A 12,500-nucleotide genomic window follows, 5' to 3' on the forward strand; every position below is an offset into this window, starting at 1 on the left:
AATTAAATAAGATTAAACTATGATTTATGTAAACCTGAAATAGTGGTCCAAGATCAAAAATACAAGAAGCACAGTCCAGCTGGTCCATCTGATGGAGGTTCAATAATATGGGCCAGTAGAAGATATATCAGCAGAACCTCATAGAACAACAAAATTGTAGCATACCTCTTATACATCTCTCTTGCCTGCTCAATACCATCTCTTTGCAGAACCCAATTCACAATAGCAGAAGCGATGGAAAATCCACGGTCAGTGCCACCAGCTCTGGCCAATGCTATCATTAAATTCTTCAGCAGCTTTCGGAAAAGATCTTTGTTATTTGAGAAAAACTTCAGGGCCTGCAATAAACAATGGTGCGAGAAAGACATGAATAAAAGTAATACATATAGCCAGAGCATATCTAAACAACTCATAAGAAAAAGAATAGAACTTATTAAAATGAAAATAAATGTATTTAAGATGTTACTTCATCTGTAGACAATTACACCGGATCCCCCTGGGAGTGCTCTAATGCCCATGCTATGCAGGGACAGAATGGCCAGAGGATTCCATATGGAGTGAAGCAGTCAGAGGTGGAGTCTCCAACCTCATCCTCACACAGGGCATCTTGAATTATTAGAAATTCAGAAGTCTCTAGGCATTTGATCTTCAACTTCCCTATTCCTCTCCTTTTCTGGACTACAGCTCAAGCAAAAGCAGAGAAATGTTTCCCTACGTATCATCTTTCTATATCATACCAAGACATATAAGCATCTGCTACATGAATATCTGATGCATATGGCTGCTTGGTACATTATATGTTCAGTTTTGGGAATTAGACTCTAGTGGCAACACTAAATAGTTTGAAAAAGGTATTTTGTTTATATTTAATGACAACAGAAATTCAGTAGCACATCTTCAGCGTCTTTAGACAAATTAATGGCCTGGTCAGCACAGAGTTTGATTATGGACACATTCCTTATATTTCTTGTCTACCTCTTTACCAGATTTACATTAAAAAAATCCCATCCATCTGTAGTTTTTCTAATTTTCTCACAAATTAGACCCTACCCTCGGAAGATTTTTTTATGTTCTCCAATACCCAAACTAAAAATTGCCATACCGGTTGGTACTGGTGCATTCGACCATATCGTACTATATCAGTACCAAATCAGTATGCAGTACGAAAGGCGTACCGACACTCCTTATGCTGAACTGGGTACCGTACCCGGCATACCGATACTGCAATAGGATGATACTAGTATAGGATCTGGTACCAAGATGAAGAACCTTGACCCAAACTATATTATATAGCCCTAGAATTAGACTTTGAAACAGCAACAGAATGGTCAAACAGGAAGGAGTAATGAATATGCTTATCCCAATAATAAGTATAGGATGCTCTTCGATCCTTAGCAAAATCTTCACCTTTCTCTGGTTCAAACTTTCCTAGCTTGTGCACCAACTCTAATTCTTGACACGTAATTAATTGGCAGCTATACCTGTGACCTTCTTAACATCCAATTCCAGCCTCAATTCAACTGACAATTCCAATGAACAACTTTTCTTTGTAGTTATATTTCTTCCATAGCTATCAACCTTCCAAAAGAGTATGCCTTCCAGGGTAGTCCAGAAGTGAAGTAGGCGCATTTTGGATGTTTCATAGAAAGGATGTAGAGGTTATTCAAAAGTTATATACAGCAAACTAAAGCCATCCATCTTCAGACTAAAAATTTTCTTTGCTTGTGAATAATTGTGTTCACTCTCTGAATTTATTTATTTATTTTTTTATCTATTTTTTATAATGTCAACGTAAAAACTGGTCAAAAGTCTTTGGCACTTTGTTTAAAAATGAATGTGTTAGTTTGAGCCTTTGGCTTATTTTTTTTCAATTAAGTGATAAATTCAAGTCCCCGCTCCAAAACTTACCATTATTCTTCAACTAAACTCTTTCCATGTTTAGGAAAATCTTGGAATAAATCACTAGATGAATAAGCTTAAACAATAAAGTTGACAAGATACTTATCCTACTTGCTGACTGACCACCTTGACTCCATGACAAGCTTCTCCCAAAACCCATAGATGCCTTCGCAAAGATTTTGGCGCCAATTCAAAGGATTGAAGTTTGATCAGGATCCAGTTGTAAGAGAGTTTTTTTTTGGGAGCAAACCTTGATTCTTAATTCCCATATAAGCAGAATTGGCTTGTTAGTGAAGACGACATTTAGAAATAGGCCATATAACAATAATTACAACCCATAAGCATTATGTTACTTATAATATAACAATATATATTTTGATTTTCATATCAATCTTCAAAGGAAGAAATAGTATGAATAACAGTGTACAGTTTCCTAGTTGAACATGTCAAATGCAGAGTACAACAAACAGATTGGATTAATTAGGCCCTCTGACTCTCTATCAACACAAAATAGAACATACATATGTTTAAGCTCCATATAATAGATGCAAAATTTCACTTTCAGGCATGAAGGCCAGTGTGCTTTCTAAAAAAGGATAGTAAAACAAACACATCAGCAAGTATCTTTTCACACTGTTCAAGTTATAGTACACTTGAAGGATGTGACATGAGGAAATGAACAGCCAATATCTTAAAAACTCAAAATAAGAAAGTCTGTATGATCCCTTAATATGTAGACATACTGCTACATGGCAAATGAGAATCAAGAATATACCAAGTTAATACGATTGTTAAGCTAAAAAAGCAATATAGTATAGGTAGAGAAAAAAATTATTTTTCAGATATATCAAACATTTATCATTAACTATAACCATCAGCTTAAGATCCTTTTGTTCACAATAATGTGAGCCGGACATCTAATAGGAAGGAATGTTGGTCACATACCATAAGCCACAAGCACTCAGCTTCTGGAAGGGATAGCCTACTCAACACATTTTTGAGGAGTTCAAAGACAGAATGCAACTCATCCATGCTCATGGAAGAAGATTTATCCGTAAGCCACTTCATCTCCATGGAACTTCTCAGAATCCATAAATTTGCGGACCCTGAAAATTTACCATTGCAAAGCTTCTCTGCAAGGTTCCTGGCTTCCTCTAATCTCCCAGTTTGCAAGTAAAATGAAACGTACTGGCAGGCAAGATCCTCAGTAAGGCATCCACTCGATTCAGCATTTTCATATACCTTTAATATAGATGAACTGAAATCTAGAGCATCAACCCCGCAGTTACTGAGCATGGGAATGGAATCTTCTCTGTCAGAAAAAATCACATCCAACCAAAATTTTCCATAAAGAGAGTACATCTTGGCAGTTGGCAAGACTTTTAAAGCCTCCTCATAAACCTAAAGAATTGGACAACAATCAGAGCATTGTGAGAAAACTGTTTCTTCTAACTGTAGATATTTTCTCTTTAAGATACAAAATCCATGAAAAATAATAAATAAAAGATATGCATTGTGCTACAAGACAAAACCAGATATGTTTTACTGAAAGATGGAAGCCAGAGGGACAAGAAGCGACCTTAATGTATAACATAGTACTTGATGCAATTGCATGGTATAAGATGCTTTTGTTTCTTTATTTGCTATTCATACCAAATATATCCAATAAAGTGCTTCCAATTATTGCAGAACGAGTACACAACTTATCAATAAAAAACTATTATAACAACAAGAAAAAAATAAGTACATGAATAATCCGATTTAAAGTTCGTTGTCTCGGTACCAGACCCATACCGGTGCTATGCTAGCATAGCGTCGGTACGGTATGGTATGAAATTTTTTTGGCGTACCGAGTGTTGGTACACCACCCGTACTGAGTACGGGTACCGAACCGGTATAGTACGCCCTATACCGCTCGGTTCGGGCCGATACGGTATACCATAATCTGATTCAAACAAAAAAAAAATTGTATGCCTATATTAGGAAAATATAACATTAATAACATATTCAAAAACAATGCAGTCCTATTCTCGCTTACCTGAACTGCCCTATCCAACTTGGAGAGAACTACTTCTCTCTTTAAATCCTTATGATTTGCAGAATTGCTGACCTGAAGCCTTGCAATCCAGTCCCAGTAATCTACATCATGGGAGAAGTCTTTCTTAAAGTTTTCCATGACCTCTATCTTTAATTCATCAGAATGCGCCAGATCCACACTATCCAGTATCTCCAAGAATCGCTTCCGCAAGCTCATACTTGATGGGAGAGCCTCTACAGCTCCATGGTATATAGTTTGAAGAATCATTGAACCTTGCTGCCAGAATAGGTTTTCTTTCTTTTCCAAAGCACCTTCTTGTAGGTCTGATCCCTCAGCATCCCCTCTTTCTTCATTCAGAGGCATAAAGAGATCCTTGTTTTCTTCTTTCCACTGTTTAGCCTCCCCACTTTCCTTTTCCAATGTCACTACCTCTTCTCCAAGAGCAACCTTTCGAGCCTTCAATTTATTAAGATAAGTGAGCTCCATCCGTAAATACTCAATCCAAAGGTCCTCTGATTTTGGACAAGCCCTCAGACCACTCTGCATGAGAGCGCGAGCAGCTGCAACATTTAAATTTTGATCAAACTCCCAAGCTGCAGCATAAATCCAGAGTCCAGGGACCTTTGGATGAAATCTGATCGCCTCCACAAGCGCCTGTTGAGAAATCCAAATTCAGAAAAATATGCACTGATTTGCAAGGGCAGCTTCATCCATAAGAATAAATAAAAGAAAAAGGATATGTACAGCAATAATAGATTCGTACTTACCAACTATCATGGATGACCATTTCATTTAATGCTCAAATTTGATCATATGTTAATAATAAGTAGAGGGTTTCATCATTTCAACTAGAGCAACTACAATAGCAGTTACTGGCAAAAGACATGTTGGGAAGAAGTGCGACAAAAGTTGAAATAAACAAATGAATCAAACAGAACACAAAATTTGATTTTCTATTTTTGGCAACAATAGCTTTTCTGTCGGTAACCACGACAACAAGGCATTGAGTGAACTTTATATCGCCTCTCATAAGGTCATGCAAGTAACTCATAAACATTAAACATGACAAAACAAGAAGAAAAATACTCCTCTCTCCCGCAATACCTCCCCTAAAAGCCTGAAAACGAAAAGCTTTTAGGAACCAGCAATGATAAAGTTGGCATTTTGGCCACAAAATTAAAACACCTAAACCATATGTAACGCACTGAAAACCAGGTTTATGCCCTCTTCAGGGACGTTCTTGGGGAAAATAGCAACACCCGTCAATAGGTTGCATCTTTTGTTAAGTAAAGCGGCATTGCAAAATAGAAGAACCATTCCACTGTTACAAACTAATAATAAGCATTCTTTTAGAAAAATTACAACTTTTTCCCTCGATTTTAAGAAGTACGGCGGAGGTCACCAAACTGCCTTTCATTTCAAATTTTCACCCACAAAAGGAGACCCAGCTCTACACAAAATGATTCGTGATCGGGAAAAAAAACAAAAAAAGAGTTATCTATAATCTAAACAAGCACATTTTGCATTGCATCAACAAAACCTAACTCGAGAGCATCTTTTTTTCCAATTCAAATCGCAAATTTTCCTAATTCCAATATAATACATACAGAAATAGCCAGAAAGATTTCAACTTTGGTACCTTCTTCATCCGCCCATGCTTGCGTTCGCGGCAGAACTCCAGGTATCTGAACCAGAGATCCAAATCCCCTTTGTACCTCACAACCGCCATCCTGTAGATATCCAAGATCCGCCGAACCCCAGCAACGTCCGAGATGGAATTGTTCCACTTCACCGTCTTATCCCTTCGCCTACCCTCCTTCTCCTCCTCGCGGTGGCGCTTCTGCCGGAGCTCGCCGAGGATGGCCCGCTTCCGGAGGTCCCGGAGTTGGTCGAGCTGCTTCTCGTATTCGATGTAGGATACGAAATCCTGCTTCAGAGGGGAGGGGCGCTTGAGGCGGTACTCGAAGTCCCGCCGGCGGCGGACGATCTCGTCGATCTCGGCGTGGGAGAAGAGGCCGCGCCGCTCGAGGTCGTCGAGCTCGTCGGCCATGCGCTCCAGCCGGAACTGGACGACGTCCGCCATTTTCGGCTCCTCCGCGGTGACCAGATCCTGCAGGAGCGAGCGAAGGGAAGGGAAGGGAAGGGAGGCGGGGAGAGGGGGCGATGCTTGGAGAGGAGCGAAAAGGAAGGATTGAAGGAGGGCTGCGGGTATCGCTCGCTTCGAAGGGTTTTATGCGGCGTTGAGGGTTTAGATGGTGATACACATTGGGCTGGGCCGACATATGGCCTGTTCCACTCGGCCCGCATGTTATATGGGTTGGAGAGCAATGAAAGTTGAACTATTACCCAGAAAGAGCAGGGCCCATGTTTATTTTTTATATCATCATGAATTAGATAGAATTATAATATATATATATATATATATATATATATATATATATATATATATATATATATATATATATATGTATGTATGTGTGTGTGTGTATATATATATGTATGTATATATATATATATATGTATGTATCATTGTATATATATATATATATATGTATATATATATATATATATATATGTGTATGTGTGTGTATATATATGTATATATATGTGTGTGTGTGTGTGTGTGTGTGTGTGTGTGTGTGTGTGTATCGTTCAAATGTAAATTGCTCGCCACGTCAACGATTTCATGAGATTTCTCTCACAAAGTGGTTCATGAAAGCACTCATTTTCAGATGGAATTTGACTAAACCATCACTGGCATGGATGGAGCTTAGACTTTTTGGTTCTAATTTGAAGACAAGCTTGGACTTGTGTAAGAGCTTGGTAGTCCGGCCTAGGAATTGATATGGTATGTTTAGCTGTAGGAGTGTGCCACAAAGTTAATTATCTTCATTGCTAGCTTTTTGGCTTTCTCATCTACCTCCATCAATGTCATTGGCTTGCATTTTGTTTGATTGGAAATTTATGTTTCCAATTGAGGTTCTATGAACCTGATTTTTTTTTTTTTTACTAAACGGAGCTCCTTGATAGTTATGCAACAGCTTGGACATTGTTGGTCTAAATACCATGCACTCTATCCCATCCTCAGTGCACATCTCCCTCATTTTAGGTTTTGCTTAGCTGTAGGAATTTAAATGGTACATTCTTTTAGTGATAAAATCAAAGAAAGTAAATTGCCTCATCTTTTGTGAGCTAATAACTGTATTAGGTTTTCTCCTAATCTTATACAACTTCATTATATCAGAGCTAGGATACATTAAGACTTATAGCAGGATGGATTGAGCTCGGGACAACTTTGATAGTGAAAACCAATCCCAAAATCACTTTAGCCTAGCACAGCCTTCCTAATGTACACTCATATTTGGATATATATTTGTTTCAACAACTCAAAAGTGAAGGTTTGGTGTAACACCTTCAAACATAATGGCAACTCTTCAATCGAGTCTCTGTCACTTGAATTCTCAATTGAAGTGCATGAAATATGTAATTAGAGGGGCAAAAATTTAGAGCTTGCTCAATGGTGGCGTAAGAAGGAGAAGTAATATTGTGTGCTATAGCAATAAATACATATTCATCATAACCTTAATATAGTTGATTACACTATAATGATATTTTATCTTCTTTTGCAATATTGACCTAGATGATATTGACAATAACTGTACATTTCATTCATAAAGATATTGATTATTATTGTTATTACTAAGAGATTGATTGATGATTGATTGATTAATTATTGTTGTTATTTGAGATTATGAGAGATTAGTCTCTATTTTTACCCTCTATTCAACCTAATTCAAAGGATGAATTCAATGAGAATTGAACCTCGACTCTTACCCAAGTTGCAAGAGATGACATGGTCTAAGCAGACGCTCTATAAAAATCTTTGTAGACATATGTTTAGTTCCATATTGATTATACGGCGGGAAGATCACGAATACTTGTACAATGCCAAAAAAACCAAAATAATAACTCTTGTCTTGTCCGTGTTTGTAATTAAACCTAATTAGATTCTTAGATTCGAACTCTTAGTTTGGTAAAAGGTTGGCTACTTGCTAGCAAAACTGCTATAATTAACATAAATGAGTTGACAATAACATTATCGGCACAAAGCAAAATCACATAAAGAATGTTATACAAAGCCATAGGTGTTATTAATCTCTCCTAGTTCTTAGATATACTTATATTTCGATCAATCATTCTTTTCCAACCCAATCTTATAAAATGACAATTATTTTTTTATAATCAACGGGGAGAAAGTTTATATCTAACCATATGATGGTACAAAAGATAATCGTTGTACCTATTATTTAAGGCGAAGAGAATAATAAATTTAATTATTAATTGGACAGTAGAAACAATTTTATCCTATTTTTTCAAATAGGGCTATTTTGTTATATATATATATATATAATTCCTACTTGCGCACGGAAGGGTTTTTACCGTACACTACCGAACTGGAGCCGTCGCTGTCGTTGTTCCCAGGCTTTCCCGTCTCTCCTTCGCCAAAAACGATTCGGCCGCCAGAGATGCCCCCAGGAGACCAGCAGCAGGCACTCTTCTTGACTTCTTGGTTTCTTTTTCCTTCTTTCCCGTTTTTCGCATCGCTTTTCTTGTTCCATGCAAGTCTTTTCTGTATTTGTTTTCTATTGCTCTTGCTTTCCTGTCCTTTTTGTCCGTTTAGGTATGCGCTACCGACCGTCTATGAATATTGAGAGAGATTGTTCTACTTATTCATTGTCTTGCAAAGTAGATTAATCTACTGTATGACTAAGGCCCATTTGGCAGAGTTTTAGAGGGCTGCGGCTCTTCTTTATAAATGTAGTTACTAAACAGTAAATAATTTATTATAAAAGTTTTACTACAGAAAGCCCTACTTTCAAGGGCTCTACTTTTAAAAGCTTTACTGCCCACAGTTCCCCCAAACAGGGCCTAAGAATAGTTTCTTGATTGGCTTTCTTGGTTTTCATGTGTAATTGTGTTTCCAAGAGGCGGGATCATCTAAGACCCTCATAGGATTCTCAAATTTTCTTGAAGCAATGTCTATTGGACAATTCCAAGGACAGATTAAAATCTACTATTGCTTTGACATGCAAAGATTTTCTAAAATGAATTACCATTGGCAAGCTGCTGCTGCTGCTGCTTCCCTCCCCCCCGGTCTCTCTCTTCCATCTCTATCTTTCTATTTCTATAGCTGACAAGTGATGTTTCAACATCGGTCAGATTCCAATTTCTTATTTGAGTTAAAAGATTGGACCATAGCCAGATGATCATAGGCTATTGTGTTCATTATAGAATTCCACAATTGGCAAAATACATACTGCATGTGAGAAGAATGAATGAGGGTCGCTTGGTGTTGCTCCTGTTTTCTGTTTTGGTTTTCAGAAACCCAAGAAAACAAATGAACTGCAGACTGTACAACATGTACGATGAAACGCTTTTATTCCTAGTGGTTCAGTCACCGTCCTCGAGGAGATTCGTGGTGTTTCCAGATTGCTCTACTTCTTCTTGAACCAAAAGGGGCAAATAAGAGGGTTAGGTATTGTTTTTACCATATATGCTCTGGATTCTTTTGACATACTTGTTAAATAGACTTGTTTATAGAACTACACCTTCCATCTCCTCTATTGATTTTATTTTGAAAATCTTATACATACTTTGTGATCCAAAGACCAACAATCACAAATTATGCAATCATTAAAGTGGTTGGTCTGATGGAATCAGTGGGAGGAGAAATGGATCATGATGACACCAGAAGGCAATTCCATCTGCATTAATTAACTGGAGATTTTTGCACATGTTTCACATTAAGGAGCTGAGGTTGGGAAACAAACTCAAAACCCTGTTATCATTTGACAGTGTATATTGTTAATCAGTGTTGCATTTAGACTAGTAGTCAAATCCTGTTTTTTTCATCATCAATGCCTTACAATCCTAACTAATGATCGGCTGCCACCTCTTATCCAAGGTTTTGCCCTTGGAGGAAGTCCAGGGTTCAAAGCTGGAGTATTGCTCGGATTAAAATCCTAATTAACGATTGAAAGGGTTATGATCCAACTTAGCTTTGGATCCTAGCAACTTAATTTTGTTTAACTGAGATACTATAGATCTTACCTGTAGATCGATATGTTGTAATCTGCAATTTACCAGGTTGGCACCCTCATGCTTAGGGCTGTTTAATGACCAAGTTGGCACCTTCATGCAGCTGGCTGTTGTGGAGGCCTTTCCAGAATATGCCAGCATGCAGTGCACTTTATTATACAGCTCAAAATATCTGTGGCAACATGCAGGAAGGATTTAGAAAAAAGGATGGATGGATGTGATTCTATCAAAATCAAGTTTCATATATTTTTTTGTTAATAATATTTATACACTCCAAAATTTGCTCCATGCACTTCTCTTTTTCCTTTTTTGGAGAGAACTGGACCAAGTGGATTTATTCTTAATGGAATATATATAGAATGAGGCTCATGAGTCACTAATGGGTGGCTCAAGGAGTTTCCATTATCATAGAGAGATGTTTCTATTAGTGTCACATGTGACATGAGGTATTGAAAATGGTTATTTGAATGTTATCATGACCTTTATGGTAGGTCAGCAACACAAACATTAGGTCATAAACATATCTGATGATCTTGACAAAAATGTTTTGATCTTCATTGTGGTCTTAGATAGCACCCATAACTGATTTGGCATTGTTTGTTTTCAGAATTTAATATTTACTTCTATTCAATGTAAAATATAATTACATAAAATCATTATGTAGATTTGCGTACTACGAAAATATTCATAGTATCATTTTTTCATCCTTATGTCACATAGATCACTATAACATAAAGTGTTCCTGGGATCTTTAGCTTGTTAATGGTCTGTTATGAACATAATATCTGTTTACAATGCTTTTGGGCTGAAGAGCCATTACATGGTCTCAAAGTCAATAAAAATAGGAGTTGGTATGTGGGTTCTGCTTCTTTTATTGTTTCAAGGAGGAAAAGGCAACAACGGTACCAATTATTCAGAAGAATAATTAATAAAGACAAGAATTATTCAATTTCTATGTTTTCATAGGACATATTAAGTTAATCAGTAGGAGCTTGAATATACATTTGAATAGTTATGCCTTCATTAGTTAAGTGGAAAAAAAAAATTGTTTAAATATGAAACATTAAGAACCCATTCATTTTGCAGTTGTAAGTTGTATAACATCTGGAATGGCTAATATAAAACAAGTGTGATGTACATAAAAAATTTCTCTTGGCTATATAATATTGTGTTATACCAATAGTTACAATACAATGATCTGTAATGGTCTTGAGTCGTATGCATATTATATCACAATAATGCTATTACTAAATTCAGAGTTTATCATGGTTCTTTGCTCGTGTTTCTGGATATGAAAATTATGGCTTTTAGAGAGGAAAATGATTGATATAACAAACTAAAAAAGAAATGTTGTCAGATCAGAATAACTATTAGTATTAAAGGCTTCATACTCTGATCATGTGTAATGCGAAAATCACATTTGAAGGTTAATTCATGCAAGCTAGAAAACCCTTACCCTATGCTAACAAGACCTTGGTCCTTATTATATCAAATTTCATAACAAAGGAGTCTAATGGATGGATGAACAAGGTCAAGTAAAATTAAGGAACAACCGAAAATTTCATGGATGCAATAGAAGTTGTACTTGAACAATACTAAATGTTGAATGCATACTCTTCATTGTCACAAGGCCCTAGGATGATATGTAGACTCATCCAACTATAGCTAAAGGAAGGCTATGAGGTAAAACTTGACTCATATCTCTTTAAAAAGCTTAAACTTATAAAGTGATTCGATAGCAGATCGAATAACAATACTAGATGTAGCTTAGTTCATGTTAGTCTAAAAGATAGCTATACCATAGTCAGAACGAATATAAATTTAGGATAAATCACTTCCATATAGCATCTATAATCAAGTAAACTTTCCAATGTAGATTGAATTGTGTTAATCGAAGGCCAAATGAGAAAGTTATAGCTAAATTTTGCCCTGTATAAGTGTAGTCTGAGTACGAACTATTGGCAAGAATCAAATTGTCAGTAGAGAAATGATGGTAATTCCTTTTCTATTAGTTTATTTTTTGATCGTAAAATTCTTATGGTCAGATAATATTTGAGTTTAAGTCAAAGTAGGGTCTAAGTGACAGCAATATGCTATCATCAATTCATTTTGATAGCATATAGGGTGACTGTTGGATTTGTTCGTCAAAACCTTATTTTGGATGTTTTCATTCTAAAGGATCTCATAAATCAATGGCAATGCGAGGGCCCTATAACACTAAATATTCCATTTGAGTGTGACGAAACCTAGATCTCATGCAACTCCATGAAATCTTTGTGCAACTCCAAATGGCCTTGCCGGCGCAACATTTGTGGAAGCATGAGAAGCCCAAGCAAAGATTGGTATGACTTTGGCTAGATCAAGTGATTCGATTGATAAGGATCTAGCTGGTTATCCTTGCTTAGTAATCTTCCGCTTCTTTTTCTTACGTTTTGGTTCTAGTTAAGTTTAGATCCTTCAAATT

At 36.7% G+C, this 12,500-nt stretch overlaps 1 protein-coding gene across 2 annotated transcripts in view; it reads right to left on the reverse strand.

The window, feature by feature from the left end:
• The window catches only part of LOC103698328 (U3 small nucleolar RNA-associated-like protein), an 11,301-nt gene extending 5,140 nt beyond the window's left edge, over nucleotides 1-6,161 (reverse strand). For both annotated transcript variants that reach the window (XM_008780326.6, XM_088722858.2), the window contains exons 1-4: nucleotides 5,577-6,161; nucleotides 3,938-4,591; nucleotides 2,845-3,300; nucleotides 166-338 (exon numbers count right to left, since the gene is read on the reverse strand). In XM_008780326.6, the coding sequence (XP_008778548.1) occupies nucleotides 166-338; nucleotides 2,845-3,300; nucleotides 3,938-4,591; nucleotides 5,577-6,020 (1,727 nt within the window). In that variant the 5' untranslated portion in view covers nucleotides 6,021-6,161. The remainder of the gene's footprint in view (nucleotides 1-165; nucleotides 339-2,844; nucleotides 3,301-3,937; nucleotides 4,592-5,576) is intronic.
• Nucleotides 6,162-12,500: the final 6,339 nt, after the last annotated feature.

This window comes from Phoenix dactylifera, chromosome 1 (assembly GCF_051530095.1).
Source record: "Phoenix dactylifera cultivar Ajwa chromosome 1, Ajwa_hap1_PhDact_Kaust_v1.1, whole genome shotgun sequence".
Taxonomy (NCBI): Eukaryota; Viridiplantae; Streptophyta; class Magnoliopsida; order Arecales; family Arecaceae; genus Phoenix; species Phoenix dactylifera.